The sequence below is a fragment of the Corvus cornix genome, chromosome Z (assembly GCF_000738735.6).
Source record: "Corvus cornix cornix isolate S_Up_H32 chromosome Z, ASM73873v5, whole genome shotgun sequence".
NCBI classification, from domain to species: Eukaryota; Metazoa; Chordata; class Aves; order Passeriformes; family Corvidae; genus Corvus; species Corvus cornix.
In genome coordinates this window covers 10,326,675-10,350,980 of record NC_046357.1, presented here as the reverse complement: position 1 = coordinate 10,350,980, position 24,306 = coordinate 10,326,675, and the positions used below count along the sequence as shown (strand labels likewise).

Below are 24,306 nucleotides of genomic sequence, written 5' to 3'. Positions count from 1 at the left end.
GTGCCTACCTGCTCCCTGGCCATGTATTGGAGCACTGTGGGCATTCTGGGCTTGCAAGGCCAAGAGAAAGAGGAGCAGGAGGTAGTGGGTGAGGACCATGACCCCCCCTGCTCGCAACATTCTGCTGCTGCTGCTGCTGCTGCTGCTGCTGCAACTGCTGCAACTGCTGCTGCAACTGCAACTGCTGCAACTGCTGCTGCAACTGCTGCACTGTTGCCCAGAGTGAGCACTGAAGAGCCCAGTGGGGCTTTGGAACCTCACAGCAAATGGGGCTCTTTGACCTCATAAAAAGTGGAGTCTGTGACCTCACATCATCACTGGGCCCTGGCCCTCTGCCAGTGCTCCCCAACATACTCCTGTTACCTGTGAATTCTTGGACCTTCCCCCTGTTGAATTTCCTCACTCTGCACAGGCCTGGAAGGAGCATGATAGAGAAGGGTGGATGTATTTTGGGAGGCAGCACTGTGAATAGGAATGCAGAGGCACTCTGGTCGTGCTCCCCAGAAATCCCTTTCAAAAGCCCTGTACGAAGGCTGCATAAGAAAAGCCAAGTGCACGTGCCTTTCTTTGGTACTATTTCTGTCTTGACAGCATTCTGGCAAGAAACCTGCTTTTTCCAGTAGTTTTGCTACAGTTTCATGACCTTTGAAGACAACACTTCTTCCCTCCTCTACTATCTCTCTAGCATGGCTTCTCCCAAATGAGCCTGGTTTATTCCCCGTCCACTTCCAACCCCGATTAAAGCTCTCTCAAGAAGCTCCACTAACTCCTGAGCAAAGGTCCTTTTCCCCTTTGAGGCAGGCGTAGTCCGTGTGCCACCACCAGGCCTGGTGTCCTGTAGAGCGACCCACGGTCAAACCCCCCCAGTTCTGCTGGGAACACCGGCCTCGGAGCCAAGGTATTCATTCACCTGTAGGATTTTCCTGTGTCTGCCCCGGTGGTTCACTGCAAGGGGCAGAAGAAAATACTCCATGGGACACACACAAAGGCGTAGGTTCCCACAGCTAGGAGTTAACACGGGCGGCTCTTCAGCTGAGCAGCTCTTCTGGGAAGGAAATATTCATGACTTATGCGTGCATGGCCCCCAAGGCTCAGAATCTCCTGGAAGGCCTTACAGAACATCTTTGGTAATAATTGCCCAGGAAGCACCAATAAACCCCAGGTGTTTATAGCTGCAAGCAGACAGGCATTGACAACTTTCCATTGACAACTCTGGGGTGTCTCCAAGGCTCAGAAGCAGTCTCCAGCTGATCAGCTGCATAGAGTCAGCCAATGCCATCTTTTGGAATCAAGCACAGATCGTTGCCCACCATGAAGGCTGAAGCGCGGAATGAGCAGAGGGCCGTACTAGGCTGGAGGAGGGTCCCTTGGTGACATCGCCTGCCCAGAACCCAGGCACACTGCCCAGTTGCCTCGGCGTTGGGTCTGGGTCTCGCGCCCTCCATTCCTCCGCGAAGGGAGGCAGCGATGAACACTACCTCTCTTTGTTCCCTAACTCGCTACACACCTAGTCTCTCCCTTAATCCACTGCGCGGCATTGTGCTGCTCGCCGGCTCCTCACCAGCTCTGGGACCAGTGTCCCCAGACCGCCGGCGCTGCTCCCGAAGCCGCTTGCCGCATGTGGCACGGCACGGAGGCGGCGCTGCCCGCGCTGCCGCCATTTCGCACGGGGCCGTGAGGGGCGGGCACGGCGCTGTGGGGCTGTGCCGGCCGCGCTTCACGGGCCGCTGCTCCGGCTGCTCCCGCGGGGTCGCAGCTGCCCCTGTCCCAAGGCCGACGTGCAGGTCGTGCCGGTGCAACGGAGCTCCCCGCCGCGTCCCGCCTGCAGAGAACGGCTGCCGGGGCAGTTCGCCTGGCAGTCTGGGCTGAGCGTGGCGCAGGGAGCGGAGCCAAGAAGTGAAGCCAGAAGAGACAGGGGCAGGAAGCAGACCAGGGAGACAGCGAGAGCAAAAGCGGGGCAAGGGACGGAACCAGAAGTGCAGGAAGAGGCAGCAGGGAAAGAGGACGAGAGGCAGAATGGGCAGGAGGGAGCAAGAAAATCAGGGCTGGGGGCAGGATGGAGACTGCTGAAGACGCTCTGGATGGGCAGCAAGCCTGATAGGGAGTGGGACGGAACAGAGATCTAGCCAGAAACCAAGGGCCTGGCAGCTGGACAGAGCAACACACAAGATCAGGACAAAGAGAAACCCAGGGGCGGTTTTTGCTGCACGCCGTTGAATCCAGGGGTACTTTCCTGCTGCAGTGGCACGTAGCCGTGTCAGCTCCCTCGGAAGCAGCCGAGGCATTTCAGAAATGGCACTGCAGGGCATGACCCTGCGTGTGTCCCACAGCGCTCAGTTCACATGGGCATCTGCAGGGCTGCGGCTGCGGGTGTCTGTGTGAGAAGGACTTGTGGGGCTTGACTCAAGGGTTGAGGCAAAGCTGTCTTCTGAAAAGAGCCTTGGGCTGCCCTCCCAGAGGTGGAAATTTACGAGGCTGCTAAGTTAGCCCATGAGAGACAGCTCAAAGCTGGAGCTGGAGCTGACTGTGGAGAGGAGAGGGACATGGGCGAGCAGCTCAGTGGTTCCTCTTCACCACTTCAAAGGGAATAGCACTGTCTTGGGACAATCTTGACCACCTGAGCCAAAAGTGTAAGAAACTCTGGCAAATCCTACAGCGTCCAGAGATGCCTTCAAGGATCCCTCTGGCAACTGCTGCTGGCAATATCCTCCCCAGACACTGCAGCCTCAGAGAGCTGTGCTGAGTTTCTTGGACAACAGCTTTGCTGCACTCACACCTCCAGCTTTGGCTGCTGATGGCCGAGCAGGAGCGGGCACAGGGAAAAGCCTGCAGGATCACAGTGAAAAGCCTGCAGGATCACAGTGAATCTGACTTGTGAGGCCAGGACAGCAATTCCTTGGCGTGCTGGTTTCTTGCGGTACCTCGCTTTCTTTATCTGAGACTGCTACTCTGTCACTTCTTCCCACCTGGAAGGCCTCCTTCTTCACCATCTTACATTCCATCTCTTTAGAAATTGAGCAGGAAATACCCGGGTGTATTTTGTCTTCAATCATTACCCCGTGACCCAAAGTTAAGTAAAATCCCAAAGCGGCCACTAAAAAGACATGCAAAACCTGCAACTGCCTCACTCGCACAAGCAAAACACCACGGCCCTCTTCCTGTGGGTTGCTACAGTAGTGGTTTCCCTCCATTGAAGCTGGATGCCAGGCACCCACCAAAGCCACTCTATCACTCCCCTTCTCAGCTGGGCAGAGGACAGGAAGTGTAAGAGAGGTTCCTGAACTGTGAAAAGGAGCAGGGGAGATCACTTGATGAACACCATCATGAGCAATACAGACTTGACTGGGGGCTATTAATTGAATTTTATTAGTAAAATCTAATTAGTAAAATTAGGAAATCACAGCAGGATAATGAGGAGTAAAATAAATCTTAAAATACACCTTTCCTCCCCTTCCCTTCCCTAGCTCTATCTCCGCCCCTCCCAGTAGCGCAGGGAGACGGCACATAGGGATTACAGTCAGTTCATCACACAGTTGTTCCTGCAGCTGCTCAGGGAAAAGGGTCTTTCCTCTGCGCCTCCCCGGGGTTCCTCCCACAGGAGACAGTCCCCTGTGTTCTTCTCCAACGTGAGTCCATCCCATGGGCAAATGTTCTGCACGAATTGCTGCAGTGTGGGTCACTCTTCCATGGGGCACAGTCCTTTAGACAGCATCGCAGATGAGCTCATGGGCAAGCCTTTGCACATCTCACCATCATCTCCCCATTCAGGTGCAGGAAAGCGTTGTTGATGGCCGCTTCCGGGAAAGAAGGCTGAGGCTGGCACAAACAGGTCCTGCACTGCAGTGCACGTCTCTCTCAGCTCCTCTCACCGCTCCAGCCCTGTTCCCAGCTCTGTGCATTCTACCCAAGAGAAACAGCTGCAACAGGCAAGAACTTTCTGCTTTTAAAAATGTATTTATTTAAACGCTATCACTAAAATAACTGTCATCCTCTAATATAAAGTATTCCTGCTGGTACTGGTAGCAGGAACACCAGGACGGCGTGGGCTGAGGTGAGTCCAGGGAAATCCAGTGGTCCCTTGTAGAGGCACCATCAGCCAGAGCACAGAAGGGACAGGTGGGCAGAGGTGAGGAGTCTGCGCCCATGTTCTTGTGCAGCTGGGCGAGCTCTGCCGCAAAGACCTCAGGAAACAGGTGGCAGCTCTCCCTGAACCTCTTGGCTTGGGATCTCTCACCCCTTCCTGGCCCTTCTCCTGACTCTGCTTCACCTGTACCTCTAGGGTGATCTTTGCTTTCCCAGGAAGAGTCAGTGTAGACTTGTCCTGGTGCTTCTTTATCTCCCTGGGTTGTCCTGTAGAAACTGATTTCTGAGAAGACCCCTCATAGATATGATTTTAGAGCACAGTTAAAAGGATTGCACTGCAGAGGTTTCCCCAGAGCACTGCCAGGAGTCATCCTGGCACTCCAGCGCTGTGCAAACACTTCATTGCCAATGGCAGCAATAAATAACTCAAGGGAAAAGCCAACTCACGTGTCTCTCTTCAGCAGCTGATACATGACTATACACCCAGACACTACCACAAGCAGAAGCAAAACTGAGGCTGCTACGGTCCCTAGGATGTAGTTCTTGCTCGCATCCCAATTTCCAGCAGTTTTGGCTTTCTGCCCAGCAGCTGACCCTGGCAGGAGAAAAGACAACGCAAGAGACAACGTTTGTGCTCTGCACCAGGGATAAACCTCACAGTGCGCTTCAGGTGCCCAAGGATTACTGTCTTCAGAGATCAGTTCCTCTGGCTCTGGTGTCTCAGCACAAGGGAACAAGAGGGATCCCATAAAGTTCTCATGGAGAAGAGCCCAGTGTGTGTCAGAGAGCAGTTGCACCAGCACTGATCCCGTCTGCTCCTCCGGGCTGCAGGCCACGGCTGTGTGCCGGGCACCTGCAAGTCATCCATGGAGAGCACTGCAGGGATACAGCAGAAATGCTCCTCTTTCCCCAAGCCAGCCTCTCCAAAGCGCTCACCTGAATGTTCCTCAGGCTGCTCAGGAGTGCTGGTGTCCTCTATTTCTTCTGTTTCTTCATGTGAGTCTGGCACGCTGTCACTTTCTCCTATAGGAAGGGTCTCCGGCACAGTCTCAGGATCCATCACTTTAGATAAAACACGGGACACTTTAAAAAAGAAGTCACTGTCCCTTACCGGGAGCACAGTAACATGGCCTGGACACTTTGACAAGTGGCAGTGAGGAGCCTTCTGTCCCCAAAGACAAGAGGAAACCACAGCCAAATTTTCTGCACTGCAACAAGAAATGCAGACCCAAGCCACCCAAGACTGAATCAACAAAATGACCCGTATATGGAACCCCTTCAGGTTCACACTCCTGCTTGGGGTCCAGGTCCAACCCACCCCTGGCGCTGAGGTCTGGCAGGGGCAGCCAAGATTTCATGGGATATCATTTCTGCCTCAGTGCTGTGCTGAGTGTGAGGCAAACACAAATTCAGCACAGGCCTGTTCCCAGCATCTGGATGCCAGTGTCTGCACACAGCAGCTCTGGCCAGTAATGGTACAAGTGGAGCAGCAGCAGCAGCAGTTGTCCCTGGCAGTCATCAGGAGGCACAACTGGGAGCAGGAGCTGTGCTGCACCATCTCTGTGGCTCAGCCCAGGAGGTGTGAAATGCAGTGTCCCTGCAGCAAGGCTCTGACTGAGCCCTTCTGGCTGCGTCAGATGCAGCACATCCCTACAGGAACCAAAAGTTCAGCTTCCCAGGTCAACAGAGTGGGCTATACGAACCAGATGGGGCTTCATCCACGGCTGTCAGGTAATCCTGTGGAGCTTCAGGGAATCCTTCAGGCAATTCTTCAAGGAACTTGGCGTAATCCTTCTCTATGTTAGATTTATAAAAGGATGTTAACCTATGAAGGTGCATTTCCCATGCATAACACAGGGGAAAGGAGTGCTCATTCTTGTGAAGGCATTAGAGACTGACTACTCACGCTTGAGATACCAGCTCGGAATCAGCACGGAATCTGGCTCTAACTCAGGAGCTGAAAGAGCACTCTCTCTCTCCACAACTACAATCAAACACCCACAAGAAGTTCCCATCACGTGCACTGCTCCCATGGTCACACCTCAAGACCTGGATGCGGAAGGTACTGACAGGGCACGCACTGGCAGGTTTGTATTCACACAGCTGCAGGGGGGTCTGGCTGCCCTTGGGACACTGAGCTGGCAGCTCTCACAGGAATAAAAAGCCATGGCATGCCCACACGACCGGGAGGCAGGTCAGCCCTGGGGCCTGGCCAGGAGGTTGGATAACCAGTGCCGAGTGATGGATAACCAACAACTCAGTGCCGAGGTTCTGGCCCTGAACTGCCACTCCCCATCTCCCTGCTCCTTAAGGACCCCCTCTCACGCCGCACCCTGAAGCAGCTGCAGCTCCTCACACCTCCCCTGGCGTGTCTGCCCCACTGCCCGCACCATGGTGGCTTCCTGGCTCAGCCAGCCCTAGCCCTGGCCCCACTGCTGCCACCTGGGGCTGGCTGCTGGTCCCTGTGGCCTACCTGCTCCCCTGGCCCATGTATTGGAGCACTGTGGGCATTCTGGGCTTGCAAGGCCAAGAGAAAGAGGAGCAGGAGGTAGTGGGTGAGGACCATGACCCCCCCTGCTCGCAACATTCTGCTGCTGCTGCTGCTGCCTGCTGCAACTGCTGCAACTGCTGCTGCAACTGCTGCAACTGCTGCTGCAACTGCAACTGCTGCAACTGCTGCTGCAACTGCTGCACTGTTGCCCAGAGTGAGCACTGAAGAGCCCAGTGGGGCTTTGGAACCTCACAGCAAATGGGGCTCTTTGACCTCATAAAAAGTGGAGTCTGTGACCTCACATCATCACTGGGCCCTGGCCCTCTGCCAGTGCTCCCCAACATACTCCTGTTACCTGTGAATTCTTGGACCTTCCCCCTGTTGAATTTCCTCACTCTGCACAGGCCTGGAAGGAGCATGATAGAGAAGGGTGGATGTATTTTGGGAGGCAGCACTGTGAATAGGAATGCAGAGGCACTCTGGTCGTGCTCCCCAGAAATCCCTTTCAAAAGCCCTGTACGAAGGCTGCATAAGAAAAGCCAAGTGCACGTGCCTTTCTTGGTACTATTTCTGTCTTGACAGCATTCTGGCAAGAAACCTGCTTTTTCCAGTAGTTTTGCTACAGTTTCATGACCTTTGAAGACAACACTTCTTCCCTCCTCTACTATCTCTCTAGCATGGCTTCTCCCAAATGAGCCTGGTTTATTCCCCGTCCACTTCCAACCCCGATTAAAGCTCTCTCAAGAAGCTCCACTAACTCCTGAGCAAAGTCCTTTTCCCCTTTGAGGCAGGCGTAGTCCGTGTGCCACCACCAGGCCTGGTGTCCTGTAGAGCGACCCACGGTCAAACCCCCCCAGTTCTGCTGGGAACACCGGCCTCGGAGCCAAGGTATTCATTCACCTGTAGGATTTTCCTGTGTCTGCCCCGGTGGTTCACTGCAAGGGGCAGAAGAAAATACTCCGTGTGCCCCGGATCCCTCCAGCAGTCCTCCAGAGGGCCCTGAGCTCCCTCTTGCTTGTCCTCAGACACCACAGGGTACTGCCATGGGACACACACAAAGGCGTAGGTTCCCACAGCTAGGAGTTAACACGGGCGGCTCTTCAGCTGAGCAGCTCTTCTGGGAAGGAAATATTCATGACTTATGCGTGCATGGCCCCCAAGGCTCAGAATCTCCTGGAAGGCCTTACAGAACATCTTTGGTAATAATTGCCCAGGAAGCACGTGTTATAAACGAGGCTTGGACTTTTTGAGTGGAGTAAAATTCTGCTCGTTTATTAAAAAGAACACCTGGGACGGAGACCAGGTAAGCCCAAGTCCCACTCGACAACCCAGAAAAAAACAAACATTGCGACGCGGAGGGCATTTCCTCGGACTCAAGTTCCTCAGGAAGACCCCCCGGGAGCTGAGCCCCAGGGCAGTTTTTATAGTCTCTCTTGATGTTTTGATTGGTGCAGCTCAGATCCTCCCTCTGATGGCTCGTTGCTCGGGTCCTCATTGGTGTTCAGTTCTGTCAGTCTCTGGGGCATCGAGTGATTGGTTTGCCCCCTAACCAATAGTTCCCCAAAATGTTTACATCATAATTATTAAGTCATCTTAAGAACATTCTTGAACATTCTCCTCTTTTCTGTAGACCCATTACTTTCCCCCATTGGTGTCACCATCTAGTGGGCACATAGCAACATTACACCTGTACAGTCACAATAACAATTAACTCATTAACTGTATATCCCCAATCTTTTAACAAGCAACCTTTAACTTCTTCTCAACCAAAAAAACCCACTTTTAACCATTTATTACATAACAATAGTAAAACTTGGAGGGTTTAACTTTTATGATTCAGCTTAATAGGTTAATTATGCAATTTTAATTAATAACACAAACTAATTAACTATTATTCATTAATGCAAAAACCAACTTTTCCAACTTTGTTTATAACAGTGATTAATACTAAATTACTTGTGAAGTTTTCCTCAGGGTAGGAAAGCTGGGTTTGGCTTTTGTTCCTTGCCCTCTAATCCAAGGAATCGATTCTCTCTGGAAATACTTACTTTATGTTCTGGCATCAGATGGCTGTTCAGTCTATGATAACTCTGCTCTCTTTGTTCTCTCTCTTTCAGCACTGAAATATAAAAATTATCCTATTGTCATATTCTACAGTGGGAAACTGCGGAAGGTTCTTTTACAACAGATTTCTCTAGGACAAAATTAAGCACAAATGAGGTAAATATATCTGAGAACTGTTCACTGGTGATGAAATGTGCCTTGCCCTACTAAAGAAAAATAAAAAAGGCAGAAAAGGGGGAAGGAAAAAGGAAAAGAATATAGGGAGGAGAAAGAGAGAGAGGAGAGAGACGGGGAGAAAAAATGGGCATTACCACCAGAACTTCGGAGTGCGCCATCGACATCCAAGCAGTAGGGGGTGTGTGCACGCTGCCTTGCTGGGCAGCCTCTGCCGCTGTCGGAGCAACGCAGCTTCAAAGGCACCCCTCCTGCATTGATGGGCAGCCAGACACGAGGCGAGTGGGTGCTTGGGCAGGAGGTGCAGAATCCTGGACAGGGTGGCAGCAGTATTGTGGCAGCAGGCTGGATCAGCAAAGCAGGGCTGGAAGCATGTGGCTCAAGCAGGAACAAGGTAGGCAGGGACCAAGCGGGTAGGGGTGTCGGGCAGGAATGCAAGGAGGTAGGACAAGCAAAGGCTGGAGCAGGCAAGGGAGAAGCAGCGGTAGGGCAGGACACAGGTTAGGCACACGGCTTGGAGGTGGTCTCAGGTAGTCAATCAGCAAAGTGAAGTTAGCAAGCCAAGCACTTGAGCCTTGCAGCTTGTGATGCAGTTACTTTTATCCCCCCGGCTCCTTCCCAGGTCTGCTCGCTGGCAGGAAACCATTGGCCAGTCAAGTGTTCGACTGCAGTCCATTGGTGGGGACTTTTTTCCTGTCAGTTGGAGAGCCTTTCTAGAGGGCACATTGTTCTTGGTGCTCTTTTCATGGATGCTGACTGCCTATTCCATGTGAGACGTGAAATGGCTGCCAGCACGTGTGAAGCCCCTCCCCCCACCCCTCTGGTAATCTTCAAACAATGTTGAGGCATAAATCAAAATTAAATTAGTTCCTCACACCTACCTAGAGTTCACTTTTCATTATCAGCAAGAGAACAAACTAGCTAGCTAATAACTTTAGAAAACTTCAGGTTTATTTAAAAAAAAATCATATAAAATGAGTTATCTCTGTGAAGTAGTTTTGGGTCTTTTTTCTGATGCTTTTTAAATTACAAGTCAAGGAAAAATATTAATACCACACTACAGTTGTATAAGTATGTTTCTTGAGAGCCTGTTAAAGATTAATTTGATTAATGCTTGTGAAGAGCGGACAGAACTCCACTACTAAAGAAGTAGTAAAGTAGGTATGTTTATTTCCAGCTGGGACGCACGGGGGATCGCTCCTCCAAAGCCATGCGTGCCAACAGCTGCATTCAGCTCGGTATTTACCGGGTTACAAGTTCCATATTCATTAAGTTTCGCAACATGCCTATACATATTCATCACCTAGCCCCGCCCAGCCTCGCTTCGTATTATAATGAACCCAAAAGTCATTTACATCCGCGTTGCGCTTGCGCAGTGTGGTTTGGTGTTTTCTTGGTAGGGGTCTTGGGGGGTCTTTTGGAGGAAGGCTGATGGTCTTCCTCGTCCTGAACTTTTAACCTTTCTTCCCTGCACATGCTCTTTTGTATCCCTGGCCTTTGAGACTGGTTTGAGCTAGTTTGCAGGATGTCTGTCTGAGACCCCCCTGGTTTTATCAGAGTTCTCTTATCTTTTCTTCCTGCCCTGGTATGCTGACCAAGCTGGATGCATTGTTCCTGACAAACTAATTCTCCTGCTTCCCATCTCCCTGATTCAGTCCCCCCTTTTCTAAAGAGTTAGTAAATTCTTTTACTAATACTTAAATTCCTTTTCTAATGAATTTTTTTTGGTAGGCATCTCTTAATGTTTTTCCGTGTGCGTTTGTCAAAGTAGTTAGAACTGATAACCTTTTGAGTACTCCATAGTTTCAAATAAGTAACGTGATAGACAGCACGAGGCAGACACTAACCAAGGTTAGTAAGACAATGATGGGGTGACATAACGTATTTAGGATGCCTGTTGCGGTAGGTGACCACCCGAAAAGCGAGTCCCACCAGTTATGACTTGCGTCTTGTTTCACTCTTTGCAAGATTCTGCTGATTTCTTGTGTGTCATAATGGACGGTGATTAAGGTCCTTTCCCCGTTTCTTTGGATTTCTCTTAAAATCTCCATGAGGTCCTGATGTTCCACTAATTGCTTTACTAATGTTAGGTCCATCCCAATAGGTGTGGGTAGCAATTTATGGTAAATGGTGTAGTTAGACCTTATTAATTGATGAGACACAACTGGTGCTAAATACGAAAAGTCACACCCAACAATTTTGGCAAAATTACAAATACAAAAATTAGAGTGATTCATGGCAGTTACATTAATAACATTGTCATCTATTATCATAGAAGTGCAGATAGTTCTTAAGCATACACAGCCTTGACCAATATATACAAGTACAGTTTTTGGTGAAGTGTCTGGGTGGATCTCAAAGTGACAAATGCCTTGTTCTGCATCAAGACATATGTCTCTGGCATCAAGTGTATTACTTTCACAGATAAATCCTTGTTGTTCCCGTGTGATGCAAGATTCTAAATTCACTGTTTGCCATTTTTCTCCTACCATCCGAGCCCATACTCTGTGTTCAGAGGGGTAAAAAACTGTCCCTTTATGGTTTAGTCCCAATGCAACAATAGGATGAATTACATCAACTGTGGCATTCCGTATCGTAAGCACGAAGGCAGTAGCTATGTTAGTCATTGGGTCATAGGTGAAATTTACCAAGGTCCACCAGGATTGGAGCTTTCTTTCTAATTTAGTAGCATTGTTCCAAACAGCCTCTCGGATTTCAATAGGGAAAACACCTTCATTTCCTTCTCTTATAATTAAGGAAGCTGTGGACTGCATCCATAATTGAGCTTGTATGCAGCTAAGGGCTAATGAGACGTTGTCTTGAGCTGTGCCAAGTGTGTTTAATATCAGTTCGTGGTCCAGGTTGCTGAGTTTTGCTAGGTCTGGGAGTATTTTTGAGACTTGCCACTGGCTGTTTCCCAATGCTAATAGGGAAGATTGTAGGGGCTGTTTTAATTTGGTCAGGTCACTGGTCGCTGTGGCCAATTTGTTCATCAGTATCTCTGAATCAATCCCATTTATGACTCCCAGTCCTGTTCCCAGCATGCCAGTCAGGTCTCTCCGCATTCTGCCTTTGAGGGGTGTTTGCTTCTGCAGCCAGGCTGTCCATCCTTCAAGGGATGTTTGAATTAAAGGGGAGCAGGCTGGTTGGATTTCAGAAATGTTAATTTGCATTAGTAGTTCTACACGCTTAAGAGACCATTCTGGATTAAACAGCAGTAATTGCTGGCCTGTGTTCCTCACTACATAAGGGCCAATCTCATAAACTTTTGGCTCAGACTTAAGTAATGTGACCTGGGTTTGGATCTGATCGTCAGAGTGGGTAGTAGGCCTAGCCATGGCATTTATCTGGAATTTGAATGAGGGTCCATTGCTGTCTTGGCCCCAAAGACAAACCACTTCCACAGTCTGTACTAGTGTAAAATTACACCAACAATCTGCTTCACTTGAATAACTACAGATCTCACGGTGTTTGTCTGTAGGAGTAGTTGAGACACTGATTTGGGTTGCTTTTCTATGAGTAGTCCCATTAACCATTCGGCATCCTATCTTGATTTTTTTCTCCTACAGTCCCTTGGAGCTGCCAAGTTCTTTGTTTTTTCCATTCTTGCTTTGTATACATTTGGTTTCCGTGCATGACTACAGTCAACAGGTTTAAATCTTTTATATCAGAATATCTCCCCATGAGTCCAGTAACCCACATAAAGGCTTGGGACCATATGTCCTCTCTCTTATGAATAACTTCCCAGCTGAAGGTTACAATTATAACTGTGAGAAAAACAATTTTCTGGGTTATACTTGCGTGCCACCCTGACATTTTCATTTTGTTCGGGTGAACTTCAATTTCAGTTCATCATCCCCAGGGGTCACTTTCCAAGGGGTCTCTGGAGCCTTCTTTACTCGGGTATGGTGAATCCAGGCACTCTGTTCTCTGATCTTAATCGCGGTGTAAGTGGTGAGAAGCACCTGGAATGGTCCTTCCCACTGTGGTTCCAGAGTCTTTTCTGTAAGCGACTTAACATATACATAATCTCCAGGCTGAATGTCATGTACAGGACCATCCAAGCTTCGACTTTGGGTTCCAGCCACGTGTTTTCCAATTTCTCTAAGCTGTTTATCTAAAGCAATCATATAGGTGGCTAGCGTCTCTTCCCCTCTTTGGGTAGATATGCCTTTCTGTACCCCATATGGTGTCCCATAAAGTATTTCAAAGGGACTTAGCTTTTCCTTACTTCTGGGCTTGGTCCGAATTCATAACAATGCGAGTGGAAGAGATTGGGGCCAGGGTAGGTTAGCTTCTTGCCCTAATCTCACAATTTGCTGTTTAATCAAATGATTCATTTTCTCTACTTGGCCACTTGACTGGGGATGGTATGGAGTGTGGAGTTCCCAGTCTATGCCTAAATGTCGGCTAGTTTGTTGTACCACCCTTGAAATAAAGTGTGGCCCCCTATCTGAGGACATTGTGGCTGGAACTCCGAAGCGCGGTATTATTTCTTGTAGCAATGCCTTGGTTACTTCTCGAGCCTTAGCGGTCCTGGTAGGAAAAGCTTCTGGCCATCCTGAAAAGGTATCTGTCAGCACCAGTAAATATTGATACCCCCCTTTTCTTGGAAGTTCCGTAAAATCAATTTGCCACTGCTGTCCAGGCCCATGGCCCCTCCCAGTGTGGCCCATTTTTGGTTTGGGGGTATTTTTGGGATTAGTCTGGAGGCAAAGGTTGCACTGTCGAGTTACTTGCACAACAGTTTCGTATAAGTTTCTAGCAATAATTTTCCCAATTAAGTAGTTATATAAGGCATTTGTTCCCCAGTGTGTTTTCTGGTGCTCCTCTCTAACTACGGCCCATAGCAAATGAGAGGGAATAACTACTTTTCCTTCTGCATTGATAGCCCATCCCTCTTGGTTAAATGTTCCCCTTTCATCTTTAATCAATTTCTTGTCTTTTTTATTATACGTTGGCTTACCCTCTAGGGAAAGTTGTCCATCTGGGATCAAGGCTCCAGTTATTGTTACCTCACCTTTTGCTGCTTCTTTTGCCTCTCTGTCCGCCAGTTCATTTCCTTCTTCCAATTCTGAGCTCACCTTTTGATGTGCCCTGTGTGCATGATTGCTACCTTCTCAGGTAGCTGGACTGCTTCTAACAGCTGCATTATTTCTTGTGCATGTTTGATGTTCTTTCCATGCGAATTTAACAGTCCTCTTTCTTTCCAAATGGCCCCGTGTGCGTGCACAACTCCAAAGGCATACCTTGAGTCTGTATAGATGTTTATTTTCTTTCCTTTTGCCATCTCTAAGGCACGGGTTAGGGCGATTATTTCAGCCTTCTGCGCAGAGGTGTTTGTTGGCAGGGGTCCAGATTCTATCACCTCGCGGCAGGTGGTAACTGCATACCCAGCATGCCGCTTTCCACTGATGATGTAGCTGCTTCCGTCAGTAAACCAGGTCTCTGTGTTGCTTAAAGGGGTATCCTTTAGATCCGGGCGGCTGGAGTAGGTAGCTTCGATAGTCTCCAGGCAATCATGGCGTACCGGTTCCCCTTGATTTCCACTGAGAAAGGAAGCTGGGTTGACAATGTTAGTTACCCCTATTTCTACATCATCTTGTTCTACCATGATGGCTTGATATTTCAAAAACCTTTGTGGGGAGAGCCAGTGCCCACCTTTCACTTCCAGCACCACAGACACCGTGTGGGACACCAGCACAGTCATTCTCTGGCCCAAGGTGAATTTGCGTGCTTCCTGGATGTTTAGCACGACTGCTGCAACAGCTCTGAGGCACCCAGGCCATCCTTTGGCTGCTGCATCTCGCTGCTTAGAGAAATAGGCAACTGCCCGTCGGTATGGGCCCAGGTCCTGTGCTAGTATTCCCAGGGCGATCCCTTGCTTCTCATGGGAAAATAGAAAGAATGGCTTACTCACGTCTGGAAGTCCTAGAGCTGGAGCTGACATGAGGGCATTCTTCAGCTGGCTGAAGGCCCGCGTGGCCTCCTTTGTCCACTGGAGATCTCTGCTTTCCTTTGTAATGAGTTCATATAGTGATTTCACGAGCAGCCCATAATTGTAAATCCACAGTCTGCACCACCCTGTCATCCCCAGAAAAGTCCGTAACTCTTTCACTGTCTGGGGTTTCGGGGTGTGGCATATCGCTTCTTTGCCATCTTGCCCCGAAGTTCGTTGCCCAGCACTGACTTCATAGCCCAGATAGATCACTTTTTGTTTCACCACCTGAGCCTTTTTCTTGGATACCCTGTACCCTTGGAGTCCCAGGAAGTTTAAGAGGCTTACCATCCAAGCTGTGCAAGCTTCTTCTGTTCGGGTAGCTATTAGGAGATCATCCACGTACTGCAATAGCTTCCCTTCTCCTGGTGGGGCTTCCCAGGACTCTGTGTCTTTTGCGAGCTGTTCTCCAAACAGGGTGGGACTGTTCTTAAATCCCTGAGGCAACACCGTCCACATGAGCTGGGTTTTGCGCCCACTCTTAGGGCTTTCCCATTCGAATGCAAAACTTTTCTGGCTGGCTTCATGGAGAGGGAGGCGAAAAAAGGCATCTTTTAGATCTAAAACGGTAAACCAAGTTAGCTCTGGTGTTAAACATGTTAACAGAGTGTAAGGGTTTGTCACCACAGGATAGAGGTCCTCAGTTATCTTGTTAACAGCCCGTAAATCCTGTACCACCCGGTAAGACCTATCAGGTTTACAGACAGGCAGGAGAGGAGTATTGAAATCAGACGTGCACTCTTTTAGTAATCCCATCTGTAAGAATTTTTCAATTATTGGGCCAATTCCTTCCCTGTCTTCCCTTTTGAGGGGGTACTGTTTAATTCTAACTGGTTGTCTCCCTTCTTTGAGTTTGATCTGTATTGGGGTTGCATTTTTGGCTCTCCCAGGTACATCTGTGGCCCAGACTCCTGGGAACACTTGGCCCATTATCTCTTCCCTAATTTCCTCTACAGGGTCTTTGGTTGTTAATATTAGGCTCAGTATTTCTACATACTGTTGGTCATTTACCTCCAGAATAACTTCCCCATTCCTAAAAATAATGGTTGCTTGTAATTGTTCTAATAAATCTCTTCCCAAGAGTGCTTTTGGAGAATTGGGTAAATATAAAAACTTGTGAATACCCCATTGTTTCCCGATTTTATATTTCAATGGCTTACAAAAATAAGCTTTTTCAGATTGGCCAGTTGCTCCATGTACCACAATATAGTCATCCCCCACAGGCATTAAAGCTTTATTTAAAACTGAATATGTTGCCCCTGTATCCACCAAAAATTCTATTTCTTTTTCTTTGTCCCCTAGCTTCATTATAACCAGTAGATCTGCTAGGGTAGAATCCCCCGGTCCTCTTCAATCTTCTTTCACATGTGCAACCACCCTCCCCCTTCCTCGGTTTCCCTTGTTCTGGTGGTCTTCTTGTCTTCTTTCTGGGCACTCGTTTTTCCAATGACCAAACCTCCCACAAATCGCGCATTGGTCTCTACCTAGCCGGGGTGGGCCTTGTCTGGGAGGTCCTCGTCTGGGGGGTCCTTGTCTAAGTTTTTCTCTATTCCCTTCTCTTACTACTGCTACTAATTTCCTCATCCCTTGCTTGTAACCTTCTTCTCGATTACTGAATACCCTCCAAGCTGCATCTAATAGAGTTTCCAGGTTCCTCCCTTCTGGCCCCTGAAGTTTCTGCAATTTACGTCTGATATCTCCTGTGGATTGTCCTAGAAACAAAGATACCAGCTGTTGTAGCCCTACCTCGGTCTCAGGATCCAGCGATGTGTTACGGCGCATTGCATCCCTCAGACGATCCAGGAATTCGGATGGTGACTCGGAAGGACCCTGTCTTATTGCGTACAAAGCTGACCAGTTTAGGGTCTTGGGAATAGCCCTTTCCACCCCTTTTGCTATCCATTCTTGATAACCTTTTAATTTCTTGAATTCAGCTGTTCTATTTGGATTCCAGTGTGGTTCCTGGAGTGGGAAGTAATCTTTTACATCTAATTGTTGTGTTTTGTAATAGTCCTCTGCCAAGTCTCGAGCTGTTTTCAAAACTAACTGTCTTTCTGTCTCTGTTAGTCCACCCACTAATAATTGTATATCAGCCCAATCTGGATTATGCTGTTTGATTATAAGTCGCAAGCGCTCAGCAGTGCCTGCTGGATCACTTTGGTAATTTTTGGCAACGTTATACCATGCATCTAGGTCAGCAGTAGAGAAAGGTACTCTAATTAACATTGTATCCCCATCAGGTGCCACTGCCTCTCTCAGAGGTGCCATCAGTACCTGTTTCCTGGTTCGGGACGAGACAGGACTGCCCGGGGGAGAGGAGGTTGGCGTTGGTGTTCCTTCCGAGTCCGCATCCTCTTCCTGTCTCCTAAGGGGAGGCTTAAGCAAATCGGTTAATTCATCATCATCTTGTCCCTGGGCTGCTGCTTGATAGACTTTGTCTGACCTTGTGCATCTCTGGCCTATGCTGCATGACGAGCAGCATCGTTTGATTCTTCTTCGGCCCTTATTATTTTCTTTTTCCAGAGCTAACACCATAGGATCACTGGGGGGTTTGATTCCACAATCTCTCTGCCATTCAGGGTGTTTTCGGAGAGAAAAAAATGCGTCAGCGTAGGAAACTTCTTCCCATTTACCTTCCCGCCTCAGAAACAGCATTAACTGAAGCAAGGTATTATAATCTAAAGTTCCATTAGATGGCCATTTGGCTTCATTTTCTAATTTATACAGTGGCCACCACTGGGTACAATATTTTATAAGGGTTCTTTTATTTTCTGTGCCTCCAGCTCCTACTATCTCCTTCCAATGTACCAGAATACAGCCCAGCGGGCTTGCTCTGGGGATTTCCTTACTTTGTCTGGTTCCCATACTGTGCCACCCCCTTCGGGTCACCTGTATAGTGTATAAGTTACTCTTTATAAATTCTCTTGTGCCTTCTGCCAAGCCTGCCTTGCTGCTGCTTGAAATCCCCTTTTTCCACACTCTCTCTCAGTTCTTTCCCAATTTCTTCCCGAAATTCCTAAATCTCAGGTACCAAATGCGACTTCCCACACACAACCTTTAAAATCTCAGGCTCAAAATCAGCTTAATAGCACTGAGAACACAGGCTCTGCCGTCTGGCAGAAGAGCAGTATCACCTCCTCGTACAAACTTTACACTGTATTAATACCCATGCGACCTGCCATCCTCCCGTTGAATAAAAGGTTCTGATACATCCACAAGAACAAGTTATTCCACGTACTCTTTCAAACTCTAAATTCTCTGCCACTAATCTTTCTGCAGAGGTTCTCCCAGCCACGATTCCAAATTCAACAAGCAAGCACTCCCCCCCAAACAAATGTCTCAATATCACACTCTCAAACGACACACGGCAACACGCACGCTCCTGTTTTACAAACGAATAGGCGACCTAATACACATCTACACACATAAAAGCAGTCCGACAACAACCAATATCCACACAGACATATAAGCAACACAACAACATTCAAACCAGCTACTAGTAGCAAAAATGTTCGCAACACTCGCTTGTAATAGTTTCAGGGTCCCGCTTATATTTTCCGACACGGTAACAAGTTCCGGTGGGACCCCCCTGGAATCACCCGATCCGCTCCCAGGATCGCTAGCGGCCGCCCTATCGGTCGGCGATTCCCCCTTGCCGGCTCCGGTAGCCGGTTGCTTGCAAGTCCCACCTTTACCCTCACAGGGACTGCGCTGAACGCGGGACGTCTCCTCGCGGCTTACCAGCAGCCCTGGCCACGCGTACGACTTATAGGCAACCTAAATGCAAAACATACCGTTTATCCGCAGTTCCAGGTCGTTGTCTGTCCGCCGCAGTGAGCGAGCCGAGGGGCGGAGATCCTCCAGGAAAGCCCTGGGGCGCGCCTAGGATGTCCGCTCCTCAGCCGATCCTGCAGCCGGACAGAGTTTCTCCTGGCTGCTCGCCAAATGAAGAGCGGACAGAACTCCACTACTAAAGAAGTAGTAAAGTAGGTATGTTTATTTCCAGCTGGGACGCACGGGGGATCGCTCCTCCAAAATCATGTGTGCCGACAGCTGCATTCAGCTCGGTATTTATCCGGTTACAAGTTCCATATTCATTAAGTTTCCCAACACGCCTATACATATTCATCACCTAGCCCCGCCCAGCCTCGCTTCGTATTATAATGAACCCAAAAGTCATTTACATCCGCGTTGCGCTTGCGCAGTGTTGTTTGGTGTTTTTTGGTAGGGGTCTCCGAGGGTCTTTTTGATGAAGGCAGAGGTCTTCCTCGTCCTGAACTTTTCACCTTTCTTCCCTGCGCATGCTCTTTTGTACCCCTGGCCTTTGAGACTGGTTTGAGCTAGTTTGCAGGATGTCTGTCTGAGACCCCCCTGGTTTTATCAGAGTTCTCTTATCTTTTCTTCCTGCCCTGGTATGCTGACCAAGCTGGATGCATTGTTCCTGACAAACTAATTCTCCTGCTTCCCATCTCCCTGATTCACTTGTAAAGCAGTTGTGCTTATTACCTTTCAGGGTTTTTATAAAAACCATTTGCCACAGAGGAAGTTAATTATTTGATGTCTTCACACATTTGTTGTCTTCCACACCCAGAAGCAGAAAAAGCTTTTGCTCACAGATCAGCATTGGACCTAACTTCTGATCCAGTGAAAATCTTGCAAATGTAAAACAGCTTCATTCACAATGTCTATTCAACAATTTAATAATTCATGTCATGACAGTTTTAATTTTCTAAGTGTTATGAAGTATGTATGTGATTGTAGGCATTTCTGGGAGACAGACACTAAATTGCTAATGTTAGCACTCAGTATACACAGCCCGCCTCTAGAAATAACTCAAAATTATAACTCAAAAAAAAAAAAAGGTAGAGGAGACCTGGAGGAAAATATTTTAACATAATGAAAATACTTTCAGTGAAGTTCACTGAACGAATATGTTTCGTTTTTCAAGACAGTATAAACAATAAAAAGATTAGCAAAAAAAACCCCAAGGACCAGCAGAAGTCCTTTTGAAAAAGGAAGGGGAAGTATTACTAAAGTTTATAGGAAAAATGCAAGAAAGTAATATTTTTAATTATATATGGATGTATTATAAGAACACATCAATAAAAGACCTAATGCAGGAAAATCTTGAACTTAGTTGTTGCTGGACAAGAAAAAAACTCTGGTTTTATAAAGCTTTAAATAAAAAATTATATAAAAGTTTAATCTCCACTTTCAGTTTGCATATTTAAAGAGAGAACAATCTGGCTTTAGTTGTTTTCATAGAATGAAGTTAGTAGAAATTAAAGCAGAAGAAAAGAGTTTGAATAACAATAAAAATTTAATTCACTAATCATATTTATTTATTCAATTAACCAGGATTTCATCACTTCAATATTTCAGAACCTCCTCCATGTACATTTCATGTTTGGAAGCAATTCTACAAAGCTTTAATGAATTTTGTACTCAGATGCTCATTTTGCCCCTTTTGTGAAAGGTGTACTACTGATCACGTTTAAGCCGGTACATTTATTCTTACTTTAGAAATCTAGTTCACAATATTCAATAACATGGTGTGGATGTACCATGCTTTGTATAATGCAACACCTAGTGAAAACCAGATTCTGTGTATTCAATGTAATAAGTATTTTACCTAAATATTCTCATTCAAATGTTTTGAACTTCGGCTGAACATTCAGGAGGCCCTGGTGAGGGCATTGTCTCCTCTCCCCATGATGATTTTTCTCTGTTAACTCCCTTTTTTCACACTTTGTAGAGTTAACATTTCTGAACAACAGAGCTCACTGTCACAGGAAATCCATGTAATGGCTAATTTAAGGCTGACACAAGAAACTGATACCCATATATGGTTATATTAAAAAGTATAATCATGCTTCAAAGTATTGAGTTATACAGGAGTAATAATTTACTTGGGGTAATCGTAACTGGAGACAACTGTCAGATAAATGAAGATCCACATTTCTGAGTTTAAACCAGTCTGAGAGATTAGAATGAGATTCATGCATGTTATAATGCTTTCTTTGTTTGAGATTCTTGCAGTCTTTTGGCATGTTCACTGTTTCCTGCTGTTACAAGCAGGGAAATAAACTAGATGTTCAGATCAGTTCCTGAATGACAAGTTCAAAACGAAAAAAGTCTTTTTTCCTTTAAGATAGTGGGAAATAATCTAGAAGTTTAGAGGAGACTTATTGAGGCAGACAATTTTGTTGAAATGAGCCCTTCTAAGTTCTATGTATTTAAGGTAAGAGTAGTATCAATAAGAGTTAATTCAGAGTTAAATCAGGAATTTCTCCAGTGTTCCGTGGGCATGTTTTGTGCACTGATTTAACTGCAGTATAGATAAAATGTAAGTAAATATTTTTGAAGGTAGTTTCCCTCAAAGCAGTTCTAATAGAACAGTTGAAGCAGAAGATTCTCCAATAAAGGAGATACTTGAAGGTGAGAACAAACTGGGATGGCATATGCTTTGAGTTAATATCATTGAAGGAAAGGTTAATACTGTGATTATTGCTGTTAACTTTTTCTTACCCCTTCTTTTTATTACTTTTATTTGTCTCCTTCAGATTGAGGTCTGGAATTGCCCTGTCTTTTTGTTCCTATCAAAGATGAAAGGTTGGGGTTTTTTTTAATGAAATATTTCCAAACAGCGTAAAAAAATAGTTTAAACAGTTAATTGTTTGTTTGTTTGTTTGTTTTACCTTTCTTTTTATTGGTGCTGCTCTGAGTCAGATCAGGTAATTCTCTAGAAAAAAAACCAAAAAATGAAGTATTATGCTGTATCTGCCTTTGTGGCTTTTGTTGAGGCAGACATAACAGCACGCACTAATTGTAAGCCATAGTCGAGAGAGGTAGAAAGATTTTTTATTTTCTCTACTGCTATTCTTATACCTCTTCACAATTGCTGTGGCCTATTGAGATTGGCCACTTAGCAAACAATGACAAGGCTGTCTAACAAACAGTGACCATTCAAGCAGTAAAACAATCAGCTATACAAGCAAAGGTATAGTTGCTACATGTTATCCACAAGTTCTTCCTTGTACACTCTTAATGTCCCGTAACAAGAATATCATCTCCTTGTGTCCAGAGTATCTTCTCTCATTGATTATCTTCTTGGCCTTTTCTGTGGGTTTCACTGAAGCTGCAAAATTTCATTGTAATATTCTCACAGGTAAATTCTGACTGTCTTTAGGTCTAATTCTGTGAGGCCCCCAGACCAGCTGTCAGCCTCATCATGCCTTCAAACTCCCTCTTCTAAGTGAACATTAAAATGCACTGATTTGAGGATCAATCAGCATGTTTTTGGTCTTCTCTGACTCATTCTCTTTCTCTTCAGAGTGCTTTGAAAAACAAATTATATATTGATGAAGAAGCGGTGCAGACTTGGACTGCGATTAGATGCACTTAGTGGAACAGAACGAGTACCCTGCTGTCATGGTAAAAGACTAGGTACTTAGTTTTTGTTTTAAATCTGTTTGAGTCAAAGGATTTCAGTTGCAGATCAGATGCTATAATTCAGATGAGATGTTATCTATTTTTTCATTTCAAAGGCATTACAGTTTGCTCTTTGTGAATTATGAATACAACAAGTTTTGGATTGCTCTTCAGTAACTGGTGTGGCTTTGCTACCTCACATAGTTTCGTTGAAGCATTCTAGGTTGGCTAATGCATTTGCAGTAGTAGGTTTCCTGAGTCTCCACCTCGGAACACTACAGTGTTCCACACAGGCAAAAAAATGGCAGAGCAGTCAGTAGTAGATGAGAGCAACAACCTGTTCACCCAGACTGATGAGCAGAATACCAGACTGCTCATTGAGACTAAGAGTCTTGGGTGACCTATTTTGGAAAATAAAATTAAATGTTTTTTTAATTGCCATCTTCTCCTAATCTCTCTCCTACTATGGCCTTAGGGCTTCACCTCTTTGAAAGACCTCCGTTCTGTAAGGTGCTGAGCAATGCAGTGCTCTTGCCTAATCTGACAGAAAGCTTGAGTCTCAGTACCATGTCTTCGATAGGACTCTCTGGAGGCTAAAACTTTGTGTTTGCAGGTAGTAAGTTAGCTTGCAGGGCTCTGAGTACTGTGGAAAAGAGCCCAAGCCTTCATTCATGCCTGGTATTGTGATACTGTCCAGCACACTGCCTAATTAGGCTGTTTTCGTCTTTGTTTTCAGGTACGTACAGTGAGCTGCAATGATTCTCAGGTTTTCTTCAGCCACAGAAAGCATTTGCCTAACCCGGCTGCAACAAGAAGAAGCCCCCTGTAGAGAGATGCCATTCAGCTTGTACTTTGGCTCAGGGGAATCTTTTCATTCCTGTTACACGAGTGCAGTTTTACAGACCTTCACAGAAAATAGTCTGTTCTGATGTGGCCTATCTACATCATAAAATGGGAAGTCACGGTGGTTTTATATACATTTGTCTGTACTTCATCTTATGGAAGAGCCTGCCAGAGGTTTCATTTTGTTACATTTTCTTTTCTAGATGAGGTGCCAGAAACTGGGCCCAGAAGCTGAGGCTCTCAGTTTGCTGGCAGAAGGAACTCTTGTTAGACATAAGGATAGTAAAATACATTAGTTTGCTAAGTGGAAGGGGAAAAGAGAGCAAAAATGAGGGGCTGGATGAAATGGAATGGGAAAAGGAATCAGTGAACTAATTTGTTACTGAGGAGATTTGGTGCCCGCCGCAGCCACAGTGTGCCAGCTACCAGTCACGGGGGAATCAGAGTGTCATCTGCAATATGGTAAATTGCTTTTGAAGGGGCTCCCCAAAAGCACTTTAAAACCTGGCAGACTATGAAGGACTTAGCGCTCATGAAGTTCAAGGCCACCTCAAATCTTTTGCCTGGTCAGACTTGCCTTCTCCTACCCAGATTTTCAGGTCAGGTATAACTGTTTTGAGGGTGGGGTCTGCTCAATGGGAAAACACAAAGCACAAACCAAATGTAAACTATAAAAAACCGGTTGGTCTTGTTCCATCCAAAACATGTACAAGGAGGTAGCTCTTCTTTACTCAGGGAAAATGAAGCATCATTTAGCAGGGTCCTACCAAGTGCCCTATAGTGCCCTACTGTTGGGGTCCCTCCCCCGCCATGTAGCCCTGGGAGAGGGGCCCTGAGGGCACAGACACGGGGTTTCCCTGTCCCTGCTCAGCCTCGTTCCCATTGGTTGGTTTGTGTTCCCTGCGCGGGCAGAAGGACCCTTGGTCCCGTGACTGGAACAGTTCCTGGGCAGAGCTCCGGCCATGCGGCTGGAGAAATAAACATCTCTGAAACAGCTAGCAAGAATCTGTCTGTCCATATATATTTCCTTTCCACGGGACTCCTGGTTTGATATATGTGTGTTGCAGGATCCCCACTGCAACAAATGGTGGAGAATTGTGAGCAGAACAATCCCCGATCCCTAAGCGACTGATTTGTGTGAGTAAACCCTGGAAACTTTGGATTCCTCTTCTTGGTTTTGCTTTGCTATTCCATATCTAAACTATGGAGGAACCGTGGGAAG

At 46.8% G+C, this 24,306-nt stretch overlaps 1 protein-coding gene and 1 long non-coding RNA gene across 2 annotated transcripts; one reads left to right on the top strand and one right to left on the bottom strand.

The window, feature by feature from the left end:
* The first annotated feature begins 8,717 nt into the window (after positions 1–8,717).
* On the top strand, positions 8,718–23,934 carry LOC104686633. The gene is made up of 3 exons (XR_751372.3): positions 8,718–8,794; positions 22,144–22,256; positions 22,978–23,934. It is a non-coding gene; the product is annotated as an uncharacterized LOC104686633 (long non-coding RNA).
* Positions 16,147–17,697, bottom strand: LOC120409633. Its single transcript, XM_039567609.1, has 2 exons — positions 17,085–17,697; positions 16,147–16,640 (listed from the first exon to the last, which is right to left on the bottom strand). The coding sequence occupies exons 1-2, from the start codon at positions 17,673–17,675 to the stop codon at positions 16,161–16,163; spliced, it is 1,071 nt and encodes a 356-aa protein (XP_039423543.1). The 5' UTR covers positions 17,676–17,697; the 3' UTR covers positions 16,147–16,160.
* Positions 23,935–24,306: the final 372 nt, after the last annotated feature.

Excerpts from the sequence above, each read along its gene's own strand:
- LOC120409633 (XM_039567609.1), bottom strand. The coding sequence starts at position 17,675 with ATGGGAACCAGACAAAGTAAGGAAATCCCCAGAGCAAGCCCGCTGGGC. Across the intron at positions 16,641-17,084 it reads CGTCCCGAACCAGGAAACAG|GGTCCTTCCGAGTCACCATC; the intron begins GTACTGATGGCA and ends GCAATAAGACAG.